This window comes from Pundamilia nyererei, unplaced genomic scaffold (assembly GCF_000239375.1).
Source record: "Pundamilia nyererei isolate P.nyererei 1_Seehausen unplaced genomic scaffold, PunNye1.0 scaffold00475, whole genome shotgun sequence".
In the NCBI taxonomy this organism is placed as follows: domain Eukaryota; kingdom Metazoa; phylum Chordata; class Actinopteri; order Cichliformes; family Cichlidae; genus Pundamilia; species Pundamilia nyererei.
The window spans coordinates 5529-24011 of NW_005187876.1; the positions used below are offsets into that span (position 1 = coordinate 5529).

General features: G+C 40.6%; 1 protein-coding gene across 2 annotated transcripts in view; it reads left to right on the forward strand.

The window, feature by feature from the left end:
• The first annotated feature begins 261 nt into the window (after positions 1 to 261).
• Positions 262 to 18483, forward strand: part of gtf3c2 (general transcription factor IIIC, polypeptide 2, beta) — a 26382-nt gene continuing 8160 nt past the window's right edge. For both annotated transcript variants that reach the window (XM_005753871.1, XM_013916130.1), the window contains exons 1-14: positions 262 to 546; positions 1158 to 1267; positions 1618 to 2185; positions 2583 to 2689; positions 3867 to 4063; positions 4447 to 4532; positions 4873 to 4950; positions 6839 to 6940; positions 7217 to 7444; positions 7695 to 7806; positions 7906 to 8023; positions 16276 to 16307; positions 16441 to 16570; positions 16755 to 16899. In XM_005753871.1, the coding sequence (XP_005753928.1) occupies positions 1243 to 1267; positions 1618 to 2185; positions 2583 to 2689; positions 3867 to 4063; positions 4447 to 4532; positions 4873 to 4950; positions 6839 to 6940; positions 7217 to 7444; positions 7695 to 7806; positions 7906 to 8023; positions 16276 to 16307; positions 16441 to 16570; positions 16755 to 16899 (1928 nt within the window). In that variant the 5' untranslated portion in view covers positions 262 to 546; positions 1158 to 1242. The remainder of the gene's footprint in view (positions 547 to 1157; positions 1268 to 1617; positions 2186 to 2582; positions 2690 to 3866; positions 4064 to 4446; positions 4533 to 4872; positions 4951 to 6838; positions 6941 to 7216; positions 7445 to 7694; positions 7807 to 7905; positions 8024 to 16275; positions 16308 to 16440; positions 16571 to 16754; positions 16900 to 18483) is intronic.

An 18483-nucleotide genomic window follows, 5' to 3' on the forward strand; every position in this document is an offset into this window, starting at 1 on the left:
ACGTTTTGATTCACAAGATCGAACCATGAGTTAAATATATGATGGATGTTGTATAGCATGTCCGTTTCATTGAAAGACCATCAAGATAAACATCCAGTGTAATGGGACCTTCTGAGCACCAGGGCGGTGTCCCGACTTCCTCGCCATACGCCTCTGGGCTTCAATGACCTCCACCTCCTCCTAAGGCAGCGTGGAACTCCGCCACTGTACAATCAAATCAGTGTAATTTCCCTCTCTGCTGATAGGGGGCGGTGTGACCCTCCGTGCTTGCACAGTGACATGGCGGTCTGACGTAAGGAAAGCGGAAAGCTCCCTGACTCGGTGTAAACAACTGTGAAAATGTTTGTAGTTTGCCCTCCTTGAAAAAATTAGCGGCATGATTTTTATGACGGCTGTGTCCCGGTAAGCTCCGGTGACTTTACATGTCGTGGTTTCTGGTGGTTGAGGTTGGGATTCGATCCCGGGTGGCTGGACTCTAGCTTCCCGTGTTCTGAACGAGGTGTTTCAGCCTCCGCCACCGAGGAGGAAGCCGTAACCCTACACATGGTGAGTTTTTAAACGTGCTACTATCCGGTTAGAGGCCGATTTTTAAGTATATTATAATATATTATGATACACTTGACTGCTACTATATCCAGTTAGCATTAGCAATGTGTTAGCTCAATAGCATGGCTAACTAAGACAATGTGACTCGTTTTAAAAACTAGTGACATATGTGTATCTCTTAAATAACTTGATGTTTTATATTTTTACATTGAAAACATATGCCGAATTGACGTGTGGCCTTAACCATTAAATGCCTTAAGTATCGGTGTGTATATTTTACGTCTTCACTGTGAGTAGGGAAGAGAGAGAGTCAAACTGTCACATTATTGGATGAGGTTTGGTGTGTAGGTTGTAGACAGCGGCTTATCGATTTGATATCGGTAGAAAACACTGGCTCCCTGACTTCATTTTTGCACTGTAATTATTTTAGTGTCGTTAGAAGTCTATAAGGTTGTTTAAAACACTGAAAAGCCATATCTGTTTTGACTTTCATTCGTCCATTGTACAACTCCAAACTGCAGGAAGAAACAGCTATTTTGATTAAATATTGCAGTAGTGGACAGTTATTTTATACCTTAAGTAATACATTATTTCTTCTTCTGTCTGTGCAGCTGCAAAGCTACACTGAGAAGGAACTGGCTCTACACATGAGGAGGCATCTAAAAGAAGAACCACAGAATCAGAAACCCAGAGCATATGGAGCCCACTGAATCTGCACAAGGTTTGTCAAACTTGAGATTTAAGGGGTACTTCAAATTAGGAACATGTTCTAAATGGTCTAATCCAGGGGTGTCATCTATTTTAAGATTACAGAGGATGAGAAAATAATATTTCAGGATTTTTTCAAACTTTATTTTTAAGAGCTATTCACACCTTGTTCTTCTATTATTAGTTTTCATTTCTGTCTAGCACAGCAGCACTGCTGGAACTTGATTTCATATTATGCATGTTCAGCTAACAGATGGAATCCAGCACTACCAAACCAGAAATGTTGACCAGGCAATGACTTTCCAGTCACATTAACCCAATTTTACATCATTCAGTGGAATGATAATGTCACATTTCTTGCAGGGCAAGAGAAGCCATTGGAGGAGGGTGCAGATTTAATATTCAGCTCAAAAGGACGACAACGGAAGAAAAATCCCAAATATCTGGATTATGAAACTGATGACAAAACGAATGAACACCTTTCACCCAAAACACCTAGAAAGAGCTCAGGAAGGAGAAGAGCAGCTTCTCAGAAGACTCCGACAAAGAGTAGAAAATCCAAGGCTGCCACACAGGACACTCCAGATGGAGAAAATGAAAAAAAAGATAAAACACCTACAGAGTGTGATGGACAAACTACAGCAGAAGTGGCTGATGAACCACTGAGAGGCAAGAAAACTCAGTCAAAAAGGACTCCTGCTAAGAAAACCCCTGCAAAAAAATGTAGCAATGCCAATGTAGACCTTATAGATGGAGAGGGTGTTGTTAAAGATACGGTGCAGCAGGAGAATGGGACGCCAAAGCCAAAGAGGAAGTATGTAAAGAAGCAGTATGTACAACAAGTGAAGCCAGTTATTAAAGAAAAGGATGCAGAGGAACCTGAGGAGGAGACTGGACAAGGTGGCCGGCGGCGGAGAGGAGCTGCCAAAGCGTAAGATACACCTACAGTACTGAGCTGTCGCATAGCCTTAAACGTTAAACACCGTCACCTTTTTTTTTTTCTTTTTTTTTTTTTTTTTGTTAAATCATTTTTACATCAGACATCATCAGTTCAAACACAGGAAGTCTGAACTGTGACTCCAGACTTTGGTGATAGTTACTTTCACTATTAGTTTTGTGATAATTACACCCTAACAATCAGACTTTCATTTTTTTGTTACATGTACACTTATCCCCACATTAATTACATGCATCTATGTAGCTATATAAAAGCATACATTGCTAATTGTAAAATAATACATTTTCTGTCTTTAAAAATTTTTAAAGCCATTTTTTTCATATAAATGGTAATATAAGCATTCAAAAATAATGTAACCTCAATCTTCCAGGGCGTTGAAGTACCTCCACAATTTGGCAAAAGACTTATTTGGGCAATCTGATGAGCCAGGAAGCGAAGATACTGGATCAGAACAGAAAACTCCCAAAGCAAGCAAAGGTACAGTGAAAGTCTCGCCGTCTCTCTTCCCCAGGGCACCAATCACAGCTAAGCATTACCTCAGACAGTTTCTGCATTTCGTTGCCTTGTACTTGTGACATGTGCAATGACAATAAAGTTGAATTCTATTCTATTCATCTTTTTACCTATTTCTTACAGAGTTAAGTGAGGTTGCTACCACTCTAATTCTACGTTCACACGAAAGCGCATCAAATCCGACTTTTTTGACCCTATGTGACCCATATCCGATCATGGTATGACAATGTGAACGACACAAATCCGATATTTTCAAATCCGACCTGGGTCACTTTTGTATGTGGTACTGAATCCGATACATATCTGATGTTTTAGAAAGCGACTGCTCTCTGAACGGTCATGTCGCATTAAATCCGTCTCTTACGTCACTGACACAAGACAGACGCCAATTATCTGCGCCGGAGAAGACATCGTGAACGCTTCCTGGCCATCCAGTGTAGATGTCAGTGAAACTGTTGGGAAGACAACGTAAACATTTTATTTATACTGAATAATCTGCAGATTCTCACAGAAATCTGCAACTATCCTTTGAAGCACCGCTCCTCTCTGAAACACCAATAAGGATAACTATTAGGCCATATGTAAATAACAAAATAACTTAAAGCAAAATTGGGGAACGTAAAGTCCGAAACAAGTCTTTATATTAAGGGCCATCAGTCAAGCAGTACTGTTTGGTCTGGGTCTAAACAGAGCATGTTGTGTGTGACATCTTCTTTTGCGCCGCTTTGTGGGTTCACACTAGAGCACGTTTGCTATCACATTTTATTTGTAGTGTGAACAAGCAGACAAAAAAATCAGATTTGATCAAAAAATCGCAATTGAGCATTAAGACCTGCAGTGTGAACGTAGTCTAAGACCTAAGACCTGTAGACGTGTCTCCTGTCTGAAAATGGGCCGCACTTCAAACGGCAGGAGTTGACTAACTGGCATAGATGTAGCTATATTAATGAACTTGTCTGAACTTGTTTAGAGTGTTGTGTCAACATTGCATTTCATGTCAGTTGTTAGTTGTGTTTTGCAATCTCACAAGTTACATGCAGTGTAAAATTTCATATAGCAGTGCAGAAAAATTCCTTCTTCTGCCAATATCAGTAAAGATCTCTGTGCACCGTAACTTAAATCCCTCGTTCTTTTCCTGCAGTGGGTAAAGGCAAAAAGAGGAAACATCCTGACAGTGATGCAGCAGAAGACAAAGACTTTGTGCCAGATAATGATGAAGAGGAGGATGCAGAGGAGATGGAGGATGATGACGAAGAAGCAGCATATGACTCAGACCTCGACTCCAATTGTGACAAACGTGGAAAAAATCCTCCAGTTTATTACGTCAACAATAACAACGTCAGTGGTTTTCTCATTTTAACTTGATGGCACAGTTACTGGTTATGACCTCATGCAGTGCACTAGGGTACATTACTTCAGTACGGTATCTCCATATCAGTCTAATACAGAAAGATGAATCTGCTTGATGATGGTAATTAAAAGTTAAACTGTTGTGATTTGTCAATACCAACCTGGGCTTATAAATAGGAGTCATTATAATGAGCACTTTATATCAAACATAAATCATCAGATTCTGCGTTTTTCTGAGACTAAACCAAAGTGCAAACTATTATTGATTAAAATAACCAGAACATTTTAATTTCTAAATTTAATGCAGCTGCATAGAAAAGAAGGAAGAACATGTGCATAATGAGTTCATCCTGTCTCCTTCTGTCCTGCAGACATGCTCGTTTGTCAAAGCCCAAAATGGACTTAACACCCCTATCATGAAAACTGCTTTGGAGAGTGCAAAGACCACCAAGAAATTGTAAGTCGCAGTCAGTTAACAGTAATGATTTGTTTTCGTGAAGTACCAGTGAACATTGTCCTTTTACTGTTAGTTCATACATCCGTTTTTGTGACGACATACACAATGAGTCTTGAAGTGCAAACGACACTGGAATATTTGAACATTCAAACCCTTTATTTTGAAAGCTTCTTAAAGTCAAATTTGGGGTTATCTCAAAATTTCAGCTTACAAAACGTCACCTTTTTTGGTTGATTTTGTTGAGGTTTTTTCAGCATTTTGAATAAGTAAGTCTCAGACTGACTAACTGCTTGTTTGTTTGTTTATTTAACCATGTGTTTGTTGATGTTTGTGCTTGCAGTCGCGAAGAGCACTACAGCAGCTGGGTGTTTCCAGAGTGGGTGCCCTCCACCAGGGATTGGGTCCCTGTCCCACAAAGGTAGTTTCTGTTGCTTTGTTCGTTTAATACAGTCGAATCCAGTTTTAATTGAATAACTCATTAAGTCCATCCATCCATCCATCCATCGTCATCCGCTTTGTCCGGGGTCGGGTCGCGGGGGCAGCAGCCTAAGCAAAGAGGCCCAGACCTCCCTCTCCCCAGCCACCTCCTCCAGCTTGTCCGGGGGAATACCAAGGCGTTCCCAGGCCAGCCGAGAGATATAATCTCTCCAGCGTGTCCTGGGTCTGCCCCGGGGCCTCCTCCCAGTGGGACATGCCTGGAACACCTCACCCAGGAGGCGCCCAGGGGGCATCCTTGTCAGATGCCCGAACCACCTCAGCTGGCTCCTTTCGATGTGGAGCAGCAGCTGCTCTACTCTGAGCCCCTCCCCGGGCCTGGCTCCAGGGCGGGGCCCCGGTAACCCTATCCCGGGCAGGGTAAACTGTTCCCTCGGTGTCCTTTTCATAAGGGTCTTATGAATCGCTCTTTGTCTGGTCCCTCACCCAGGGCCAATTTGCCATGGGAGACCCTACCAGGGGGCAAAAGCCCCCAGACAACATAGCCCCTGGGATCCCAGGGACACACAAACCCCTCCACCACGATAAGGTAGCGATTCAAGGAGGGGTAACTCATTAAGTTTTATTTGGATATACCTTTTTATTTTCTGTGTTACAACGACCGTACCCAACACTCTTTACCAAGTAACTTTGAATGTTTTTTTATTTTATTCACTGAAATTCTAACACAAAAGTCATACCAGAAAGTCTTAGCTGCAATTGTGTTTATCTGACTGTTTCATGCTTAGTTATTTAGTTTGTGTTGGGACATCTGTCCACTTTTTTTGACTGAAGGTGGGCAGGAGCCTCTGCCAGCTGACAGTGGCAGAGACAAGCTGCACCCTGGACAGGTCACCACTCAATCACAGGGCCAGCCATGCACACCTAGGATCAATTTAAGATGACCTGTTAACCAGAGTGTCACCTGTCTTTAGTCACATTACTGAATCAATCAGTTGTCACATGGTCATGCAATGAGATATGCTGTATATGATTTCAAGTAACCCAATGAGGTTCAGACTATTTTATACTCTTGGCAGGAACAACACAGAGAGACTCAAAGTCACATTTAAAATTTCCCATATCTTTGAATTGTGGGCTGAGACTGGTGTGAACAAAAAAGGCCCCAAACTGTGGATTTGAACCCAGGACCTTCCAGCTGTGAGGCAACAGTGCTAACTACCACACCACCATCCTGCCCTCATAGTTGCATTATATCCATTCATTAGTTCAAATAAGGCTTTTAAACTACATAGGAACAATAGTAAGGAGTCATCCAAATCTGATACTTTATCCTAATTAACCCTTAATCGACTGGGATTCAAACAGGCCTAATGGACTTATTTTGTCATTTTGGCTGTAAAATGACAAAATAATTCTCATCTTTCAGGAACAATTTTAATTTTCTCACTAGCCTATAATGAGTGAAAAGTAAGGTCATGTGAGTAAAAGTGGTAACATTTAGGCGGAGCAGATTTTTTTTTATACACTGATTTCCCCCCAAAAGCTTGTCATCGTTTCTTTCTGAAACAATTTGAATTTTGTCTCAAACAATATCGCTAAGAGAATTCTGGTCATTTAAAAAGCACTTGATAAATAAAGGGTTAAACAATAAAAAAAAACAAAGGAACTGCCAGGAGGGGTTGCTGAGATGATGTCTGAAAAGTGTGGCTCCAAGAAGAAGCCAGTCTAGTGAATAAAGAAGAGCCATCGCAGGACTATGTACCTGCGCTGGTCTGGTGGCTTCATAAAGGGAGCTGGACAAGGGACGTGTTATTCTGGCTGATATGCACACAAGTTATTAAAAGTCTGTGTGTTCTGCTTTCATTTAGTGATTTGGAGAAATATCTGCCTCAGACGCTTCACTCAGCTGCTTTCAAAGTGTCCAGAGAAGGACTCAACAAGGAGGAAGCACCTCTGCAAAGACTCAAAAGGTGACAGTGATCATGGTGTAGTTACCCCCGGTTGATGATTTCCCTCAGATATGTCAAGAACAGTTCGATTGAGACATAACTGCTGCTAATACATTTCCAAAGAAAACCTCTTTTTTGTATTTGTTTGTTAGTAAAGCTCATACCTATAAAAATATGTAATTGTGATCATTTGCAGTTTGTTATACATGGTGCCGATTTTTTGGTGGCTTTTGTAGGCGAGGGGGAATAAAGCATTTGGTGTCTTTTTTGTTTTCATTTTTTTCTGTTAACTGGCAGGTTCGAATCTATTCCCCCTCACCCAGAACGCTGGGACATGATGCTGTATGCAGGTGGACCAGTGTGGGCTCTGGAGTGGTGTCCAACACCTGATGGTGCTCCTGCTACCCAGTACATCGCTCTGTCCTGTCATCAACGCATGGATGATTTTCACTACGTCAACAAAACATCCACAGGAACTGGACTCATTCAGCTGTGGGATGTGGGCAAACTGAAGTATGGCAACAGGTACAAATGAAATGTGCAGAGTGGGAAATCACTGATAAAAATATTATATTATAAAAGCTTATTGTCTGTCAGTCTCTTGACTGATTGACTAGTTTGAACTACTTCCAGAAAAAGTCCAACAGTCCTCTGTAAACAAACTGTCTACATCATAGATGGTAGTGAGATGTTTCCAGAACTTATAAGAAATTTGTCTTTGAAACTTCAGCCTTTTTATATTATGTTCTCTTTTCTTTCACCTCTGTCCAAACAGACCAGACTCCAAGCCAGTTGTGGTCTATAGTTTGGCCCAGGATAAGGGCTTCGTCTGGCATCTGAAGTGGTGTCCTGCTGGCGGCTGGGAGCTTCCCACCTGTGCCAGAAAGGTAAGATGTTTTTCCTATGAAGTGTCTTAGCTTTTAGCTGATATTGAAATGATGAAATCTTATAACATCCTAACGTGTTATCAATCCCTCACACTGAAGGCTCCATTCTTACCCAGACTGGGTCTTCTGGCAGTGGCCACCTCCACTGGGGTGGTTACCATTTACAGCATACCCCACCCTGATGCTCTGCACTCCAACACCACTCAGCCAAACTCTGGTAAGACTGATCATAACTGGCTGTGATTTCCCCTACACATTTTTTTTTGCAGCATTTATAACTGCTCCATCTAAAGTATTTTACTTGTAAAAATGAAGCGTGTCCTGTGTTCAGCAGAGGGCACTGTTGGCTTTCTAAAGTCTGAAGTCAGCATGTTGGGTGTCTGTTTTCTCCTGTATCCTATGAGGACATAGGGATGCACTGAAGCAGTGCGTTACTGGTGGTTTATAGATCAGCGCATCACTATAAAAACACTGGATGTCTTTATACCTGTTTATTTATGAATTAGCTTAGCTCATTTTCTTTCTTCGCACGCCAAATCAGAAGGTTTGGCATGTAAACGCTGTCTTTGGATGCACCATGCAGCCCTTGGATTGTTTGTGATCACAGTAAAGCTCTAAGGCCTGTACTGTGAAACAGAATTCGGGGCTCAGGATTAAACCTGAAGTTGAAGCTTCCTCTGTGAGTTTTCAGTTTGATAAAGGTGACTCCCCGTGGTATCTTGTCCTGTAGACCTGACCTGCTCCTGATAACAGGTGAACATATAAACCCACCACCTGCTGGCTAGTTTATTTGGATAATATTGGCACAATTGTTTCATGATATCACAGGAGTTTTGAGTGAGTCTGGACCCTTTTCCTGAGAAACTTGTTCCTTTTGGCTGAAAGCAGTTTCAAAGCATCAAATTTTTCTGTTTGTCTTTATAAACTCAAATAGTCATATAAAAACAGTCATTAAAGAACCAAATTCTTGTAGCTCATTCTAGATCTAATATAAGATTTCCAAGTAACCCTACAGGTTTAAGTTTTGTGTTTACACTTTTTCCTGTAGTTGCTCCTTAGACCGTTAAATGCCACCAGTGTTGTCGCTTAAAATGTTAGACCTTAAAATTATTTTAAAAAAGGCTTCGGAGTAACACATTAATCCCATCAACCTGATCCTTAATTACTGAAAGTTTTTTTTTCCTCCACCCTCCTGGCTTTGGATGAGTTTAATCAAATGTACAGTCATAGTATGTTGTTTGTGTTGGGTAATATTCCCGTCATGCCCGGTTTGTGTTTATGACCTAGTACCAATCTCAGCTCTTTCAATAATATGCTCACAGGAAAATGTCATGTGACCTACATGATTGCAGCTGCTAGGCTTAGTGATGGCAGGTAATAAAAATCTATCCTGGTTATTTTGAACTTGCTTTGTATTACAGATCTGTTTTAGTAGCATTGTGGTAAAAGAAAGTAAACATTTTCTCACCAAGCAAAGTCAAAGAATTTGTGAAAATATATTATTTATCTTAGTAATTAATTATCTTTATCGTCACTTCTTGAGTTCTTTTGCAGTGTATCACTAAGATCCAGAATATTGACTAAATCAGTCTCATATTTCTGACAGTGTAATAACACGTGTTCTGTGGGTTCATCATCTCCACAACAGTCAAATTTCCCTGTATGTTGTTTCCCTACTATAAGCAATGTGCCAGTAAACATGCAGGGCAGGGCAAAGACACAGGGCCCACAGCAGTCTTGCTCTTTGGAGCCCCGATATGAGTTTTCACTCACCCCACTATGGTTGGGTTGCCAACAGAAAATCCTCATAGAGACTCAAAAAGGCAAAACTGCTGTGGGTCCCACATGGGCTTGTCTACATGAGCCCCATACAGGTTTTCTATTTGCAAGACAAAGGTGTCCTGCCCTGTGTGTAAAAAGAAAAGAAAAAAATGGCATTGCCATCTTTGTCAAGCTCAGATTTGTCAGTAAAAATAATGCAAACCTCACAACAAGGAACCACAAGCCACTGAATATTTGACAGCTTGCCAAAAAGGATCAAAGTAGGTGCCAATTAATTTTCTATTGAACAAATAGCTAATGAGAACTTGCAGCTGTAGTCCGTTACACACATTTAAACACAGCCTGATGAACTCAAGCACGAGTATGTAATCAATCAAATAGCACCTTATCCATCATATCAGACGTGACCCTCATTAAACGTGGTAGAGCTTGTGTTTGACAAAGCAACAGTATCCACAAGAAACCAGCCTCATGCAGCTTTCACAATGGCCACAGAACACACACAGAACAATGTCCAACAGTGTAAGTACATGATGACATTATGGATGGAGGAGCCTGTGGTCCAGTCTATTCAGATCACTGCGCTGTCAGTCGCCTCTGGGGCTCTGCTGATAGAAGACGATACAAACGAGATTAATGACGAACTTATCTGCCACATCCATCATAGAGAGAAACCCAGTTATGTCTGCATGTGAGTGTGTTTATCAGTCAGTATCCTCAAAGCAGTTCAGGCTAATCTGATTGAACAAAACACCATTGTGAGATCATGAGTATAGCATACACCTTACATATAAATACTCACATTTTTATGTTATATCTCAGTGGACGCAACCTTTTTAGATCCCATTAAAGCTTATCTTGTAGGGCATGTCTTCCCAGTTCCACAGTGTAACAGATGCTTTGGGCTCATAGGGACAGCTACTTTGATACTTTCACTTCGTTATCTGAAAATGTTGCCATGTTTGATATGAATATCCACCACATGCACATTAAATTCTTCTACATTAACATTAATTAAAAGGACTAAATAAAATAATTTTGCATCATATTTTTGGACTTGGAAGCCATGACTGGGTAAAAGTATGAAGCCTACATCATGGCCACAGCTTGAGAATTCTTCAAAAGGTTTCCTGAAATTGGGCCTTTTTATGATTCAGTTTTCCATCTCACTAGGTAATGGCTTGCATAGGTGACCGTACAACTGCCTGTACTCTGATCATTATAACATTATGTGCACTGTATTACACATGGTTTGGTTTTGAAATTAAGAAGTATTTCAAATGCCTCAGTTTGGACATAAAAAGATAAATGAGACCCGACATTTCTGGTCTTAATTTTTTCTCATTCCCTCGTGGACTCGAGTTTCCATTCTGTTTTGTAGCCATGGATCATTGGGCTCAGTTTCCAGAGGGCTACTCCATCAGCCCCCTGCTTGCAACCAGAGGTTATAGTTATTGGATTGAAAGGTTACTGAGTACCCACATTTGAAGATGACTGCACACACAAACTACTACTGCAAAAGCTTGTTTAGCTTACACTGAGAAATTTTCATAAATACAGCAATCGTAACATTTGTTTTCCTTCAATATTTCTTAATGTAATGAATGTCTTAATGTTGCCACAAACCCTATTAAGGAAGACTAGGAGATGAACAGAATCTTTATAATCCTGTATAGCTTTGCTGAAGCTTGATGACCTGAGGAGAAATATGCTACACGTAATCTGTACTTGTTTGCAATTGACTACCTAGTGCCAAGATCAACCTTTTTATTTTAGCATACTTATAGTTAGATTGGAAAAATCTGAGTTCACGGAGCTGATAACTGTAGACATGTGACCTATTTGGTTTAGTAAAGCCAATGTAATATTGAACTTTGTGTGGCATCTGTGGAGGCCTCTAGCACAGCCTGGCTGCATATCTTATTTGAGCGATATAACACAACCTCAGTGTGTTCTCTTATCTGGAAGAAGCAGTAGCATAAATGCAGAAGAGGGAATTGGAACTAATTTCTGTGGAAAGTTGGGCCTTACAGCTGCATGGCCATACCTGCAGTTGTATACCTGTCAATTAATATCAAATATATCTTTAATAAATGTACACATGTGTTATAGTGTAGGTCTCCAGAAAGGTTCCTTCTGGAGGTAAACCTGGTTTGAAAGGTTGTCAGCAGAATCAGGTAACTGTCATTTATTTGATCTTTCTCACATAAAGCACACAAGAGGACATCTCATCTCAGATTTGATTTTATGTTTAGTTTTGGGAAAAGTGCTCCATAAGTGGAGCCATTGGGTGGCATGCTGTGAATACTCTGGACTGTTACATGCACTATGCTCATAGTGTCATAGATTTGTGGAACTGGACATAAGTGAGGTTCAGAGATGTGCATGTAGAATATGACAGCTTAAAGACTGTTTGTTCCTGTCATTTGGCGCCAACATTTTCAAAAGAACAAACTGAATGTTTAGATGAAAGTGATGTTACCTCGGTCTTGAGAATACAAAGAATAGACATTCAAGTGGGACAGTACCTTCATTTTTCTTTTCTTAACAGCACTCACAAGGTTATAATAGCGCTATTTTGTAAGCTGCAAAATATGCCCCAACTTAAATGCTAAACAGACTAAGATGAGTCAATATTAAAATCACACACCATATGTCTCACATGTAAACTCCTGTTCAAGCAGTAAAAGCACATACTGTTTTTCTCTGATACTGCACTTCCTTCATAAAGATAAAAAGCATAATTTGGTCATATTATCTCTGTTCAGTTTTTTCTCAGTGACCATCACCTTTGCTAACAGCAACTGCAGCACCACAGTCCTGAAGCATTGACAATTATTCATTTAATCGTGTGATTGTAAGCAACAGTCTAACATTTCTTGCAGGTTTTTCACTAATAATTTTGCTGTCACATGTGGTCGTTTTTTTCCCCTGACATGAAATTTATTTTAAGTAGAAAAATGGCTAACATCAGCGCGACTGTTTTTCAAAGGCAAAGTGTCACTTTTATGCTGCTGTGCCTGCAGTGAGGCGGGGACGACATGGAGAGGTACATTTAACCAAGTGAAAAAATACCAGAGAATTTCTTAATAGCTTCTTTGAGGCTGACATGTCGAGCACCGACTGAATGCAGATTAGTTATCCTCTAGCTTACATGACCGAAAGTGGATATAATATAATATAATCTTTCTATATCGGCTGCAAGGGTTGAAGGTGAAATTGCCTTGGACAGGGTTAAAACTGTGTGTGTGTGTGTGTGTGTGTGTGTGTGTGTTCATCCTGACCCCTTAGTGCTGTTTGCAACAGATAATTATAAATGGCTTTTGTGTATCCAGTCACCAGAATGAATGAGCGCGTGAATGAGAGGAGGAGGCTGTTAAAGCTCCAGAATTGGAGGGCGGGGGATGGCTGGAGGTTTTGAAGGAGGGGGTAGTGTACGCACATAATTTACAGCACCATTCTCCATCAGACAAGGATCTATAATTGAAATGACAAAGAAGATGCATCACCGAGCCAGTTGTTAGTGTTGGAAGCTATGAATTTTAGGCCTACTAGATGACACTTCTTGTATCCTTACTCTGTCAGTCATCAAGGACTTACTTGAGACTGGACAGGGAAGAAGATGGAGGAGGTCACACAGAGGCCAAGTTAAAGTGTGCAAAATTGCAAAATACTGTAATTTTTTTAAATTAAAGATGAATGCTTCTAAAACTAGGTTAGAAATTTTTAAAGAGTCCAGTCTTAGTATTGCTTTATATTAATTAAAGAAAATTAATATAAAGCAAGTTGGAACATTTCATATAAATAAGATTCACTGAGTTGGCAATGTCAGAAAACATGGACACCACCACACATTTCTTTTTCCCCTTTCAGTTGACTCTCGTCAGCATCGACACTGTTTATCTCCTTACAACAGACTAACCACCATTTATCCTCAGCGGCATATTTTACTGTCTTTAAGCTCTGTCTGTGGCTGCTCCTGTTTCTGCTCAGCTAACACAGCTGACCGGTTAGACACAGTCACTCAGTCAGCCTTTATCTCTCTGTTTATCAGGTGAAAATTTTTAAGATAATCATTATTAATTGCACCATAGTCAAAACCAGAGTTAGTCAAACTCTTAAGTGATTTGTGCAGTGGATCTTGAGGAGGAAATTATGTGATAATTATAAAGCTAAGTATGTGAAAATGTTGATTAAGAAAAGGGAAAAAACTGATACAGTCTAATCATTCACCATATGGGAATATCTGTCGTCACAGCTCATTATAATACTTTCTCTTTTTGCAACATTAGTAACTCTGAAGTTTGTGTTAAAACAAATGACGGCAGCTATTTAACTGTGTAGAACTGACTGGGATTCAAAAGATCTGAGCCTTAGAGATAAAGTAAGGGGCTGCTGGTCAGTCTGAGCAGCTGACTAGGATACCTGCTTTGGTGTTTTGGGCATGTTTAACAAAAAGGACACCCCGGAGGTACCCCCAGGTCACGGTAGCCTTGGAATTATAGAAGAAAAATCTATAGTTAGTTAGAGGGAGGTCAGGACATTTCTGGTGGTACAGCTACTCCTGCGATCCAGACTTTAAACTGCAGAAAATGAAGGAATGAATTATTCACAACATTAAAACTGTTCACAACTGTTAAAAGTGAGTAAACACTGCTGCATGCCGAGCTGGTAGAAGGCTGCACAATGTGAGGTTGTTTTAATGTGACTGATGTGATTTTCACAATTATAGAGAGCCAATTATGTCCCAGAAGGTTAAAACTTATCACCCTCACGCTGTCAGACCAGCCTTCTCAAACTTCTGCTACACCCTAGTCAGACATATGACATCATATTGAATAACCACTCACTGATGATCTGGAGGGCCAAAAGAACAAGAGTTGATTTACAACAAGGTTTATATAAAATATTATTGTGTATTTTTCTGAGGCAGAGGTGTGGTGATGGAGGGAGTGGAACAGCGAAGAAGACACTATTAATCTAAACTCTCAGTAATCTAAACTGGAGGAGGAGAGAAAATTAATGATCTGGAAAAGTCTGACAGCGTGTTTCTGTTTTTCACTTTTAAACACAGCGACTGCCTAAACACAGATAGGAGAGTTTCTGCCAAACTAAATATCCAGTCATTTCGTAAAGTTTATCCGTTATCTGTTTGGGTCTTATAAATGTGCAAATCCTCTTGACTCTAAGATATATTTTTTCCACCTTTAGGGTTACTTAAGGGTGGTGTGATGGTTAGCAGTATAGTCTCACAGTAACAAGGTCCTGGGTTCGAGTTGAGTCTGTGGCGGAAGTTTGTATGTTCTACCATAGTTAAAAAAAACACCTATGTGGTGTTAATAGGTGATGGCCGTAGCATCTTTCTGTATTAGTCCTGTGACTGAGCGTACCTTGCCTCTCGTCCTATGATAGCAGTGAAAGGCTTCATCAGCCCTCTTACATCCTTGAATTGAATACAAGACCTTCTGTCAGGATTCCTGTTAATCTGTATGAAAAGCTAGCTAACAAGCTAAAGGTACATTACCAACACTAAATATGCTGGCACGTAGTATAGCAAAAACATGGTGAGGGTAAAAATTTGCTGCTTTTGTACTCCTGCTACACCTCTCAGTGAACTCTTTATAACAGAGTCAATTCCTTTTGCTGATACTGTATATAGCCTGTAGCCTTTTATGCATGTAAAATATCATTTGGCATTGCTCTATGATAATGGTGAGATTTGCATTCAAAGGGCCATATTTACTATGTGGGAAAAAATTGCAACATGCAGTGATGGGAAAGTTCTGCAGGTGATGTACCGTCAATGTGCTAATTTATAAACTGAAACGCATCATTTCAATAATGGCCAACACAATCTGCCAAGAGTGGGCTTCCACTAGTAATGCACTCAGTCTGTTAACATCTCTCTCAGTCAGTCCAAATAAATTAAAGCTCCTAGCAGCAACTATAACAGCAGCATTGTGCACAAAATAAAAAAAAAGGAAAGAAAAAGCTTACAATTAATTTAAATATTTTTAACCCTCTGAAAAAAGGGAAAGTCCTGCAAATGCACAGTGCAATAATGAGAGCCAAACGGCAGTAACCACGCCTACACCTTTCAGTCGCACAGTTAATACTACGACTCTTTGGTAAATCCTGACAGAGACGTTTTTAATACCTAAAGAGGGTTTTATTCTGGCATAGCTTGTTAGAAAATCTGTCCCAAAATGTCAGAATATTAACACGTTAGAAATGGGCTTCTTGACATGTAACATCACAGCTCTGCAGCTGAGCTTTAATTACATCTGACACTAAGTGAACGCGTCTCAGATTGAAGACAGCCGAGTCAGGGCCGTCGATGTTTAGCTGAGCCTGTTATTCTCACTGCTTACAGAAAAATCTTCAAGGGACATCCAGCACTACATTCATGCTCACTGTGTGAATTTCTGTAGTTTTCATGTTATTGTCATCAGTAAACCATTACTGTAGCTGTCAGGGTTCATTTCAGATAGCAGAGTGGAACTTTGAGTTGGGTTACATGACAGAAATATGATGGGTCCATGTACAGTAAAGGTACATGCTACCTGTGCATCAAAGTGAATCATTTGTTTAAAAAAATGATTTCACATAACGTAATGAAACTTTTTAAAAACAGTTAGCAAAAAATCTCTGGGTATTAAAGAAATGGATTTTTATGTGTTTTCACAGGTAAAGGCATTGAAACACCTCAAGTATACAAGGTAGGAACCTGTTAAAATACATTTACACTGTCTTTTTTCATTGATGCTCATAATGTCACAGCCCTGTCGATGTTGTGTATCTACCATTAGGTTGAGACAGGACATAAATGAAAATGACCTTTGTTTTCTGCAGGTTAAAGGAGTGGTGACATTGAAGCTGGGCGCCTTCAAAGCCCCTCACCATGAAATGAGCGGGCTCGTCCTGTCTATGGATTGGCTTCCTGACAAACCACACAATATAATGGCTATTGGATTCTATGATGGTATGAATTGATTTCTTGCAGATGTTCTTGATTAACTAGTTGTCTGTTTGAGAGAATAAACAAAGGAGCAGTCCTGAGCTGATCTGATTCAACTATGAGTCAAGATTATGGATTAAAGAACTGTTTTATGCCAGTAGTTTCACTTTTCCGCTTGTTCTTGTTCTCTCCTCAACTCTCTCTCCAGGTGTAGTAGGTCTTTGGGATCTGACAGCGAAGTCTGCGCTGTTGCGTGTGCGAGAGTCAGACAGGTCGCTGAGTCTGCTGCCCTACAGATGCATCCTTGCTCACAACAATGGAGTCCGGTCCCTGGCCTTCTGTCCTGCCTCCAGGTGAGCGTAATATCAAAACTCTCTGGATCAAAATAAAACACTGTGACTTCAAAATCAAGATTTTAATCTGTCATGCCTCTATGCTGTATGCATTTTATTGAATTTTGATAGCTGAACAGTTCATGCTTATGAGGACGAGAGGGTGGAGTACTAAGTTATCAGGTGACATGCTTGCTTAAAAACTATATCCAAGAATAAACTGTTGAGGTTACAAGCTAGACCCTGGACAGGTTACCAGTCTATCACAGCTGTTCACACCTACAGTAAATTTACAATCACCATGTATGTACCGACTCACTCCTGGTGGCTGATTGGCGGGGCCAGGCAGGATCTCTGCCATACCTGCTTCATGCCCTGGGGGACGGAGCTATGACTCTCCACACTCCCTAGCAGATCGTTACATGGAGAAACCTTTTGAATACAAGTGTACTGATCCACACAGGTGTGCACACATGCAGACTCCACACAGAAAGGGTCCAGCTGGCCACTGGATTTGAACCTAGGACCTTCATGCTATGAGGTGACCAGCTTCCACACCAAATATACATATTGCATAATGCAAAGGCTCCAGCAGCACAAACATGGCAGACAAATCCAGTAGATGTCAAGATGCCAGCTACAGCTGTCAGTCGAAGTAAACACACGTCTAACTTTAAGTCTTGCCTGTATCCAGTTAGACAAGTTATTCAAAAAAGCTGTACTTTTACTGTAAAAGGAGAAATTATCTCTGAAGGAAATAAATACATTATTTCAGACTGGGCTGTAAAGTTGAATGCTGTAAACAGGAGTCTGTGGGAACTGACTCACTTTTTGAGGCAGCGTCACATGGCAAGGGACTGCAGTGTTTTAGCACCTTCACATTGGCCTTATTTTCAGCTTTAAAGGTCACTGCTTGTGTAACAGTACAATAGAATTTCAAAGCTCAGTAAAACTTAAAGAAACTACTGCAGTCATCCAGTGATCCCATCTTTGTGTCTTTATTTCATCAGTTTTTCCTTCATCTACTTTACTCTGGTAGTTGTTATTCGCAGCCAATTAAAAAGGCGATTTGTTGGCGCCTCTGGTACTCGGAGCTAAAGGCGAGACGATAAATTTTGAACGCACAGAGTTGCAGTAGAGCCCTTCCTCTATTGTATTCAGGCACTAATTCAGAATGTAGGGTACAAGGCCGGGCAAGCAGCCACGTCCTTATCACCACTCAGACAAGGCAACCTGACTTAGCTCTATGCAAGTCAACATGCGCTGACCTTCAGGCTGCAGCCTTGCTGAGGTCTCACTGCCTGGTGTGATTTTCCATTCATATCTAAAGTTCACTCTCCCTGCTTGGAATAGTTAACTGACTCAAAAACTTCAAGTGTTTATAGAGGACATTTTGTGCTGTTTTTTCATGTCACCAATATTTATTCTTCATATCTTATAACAAATAAACACCCAGAAATAGGCAAGCTGCAGGTATGCAACTGTCACGGTCCGCTGTGACGGACCGAGTGGAGAATGCGTGTAATGGACCCAGGTGCGTACACGAGTGAGCAGACGGGAGTGAGCTTTAACAGAAGGCGAGCCTTTAATATGGCTGAAAACAAG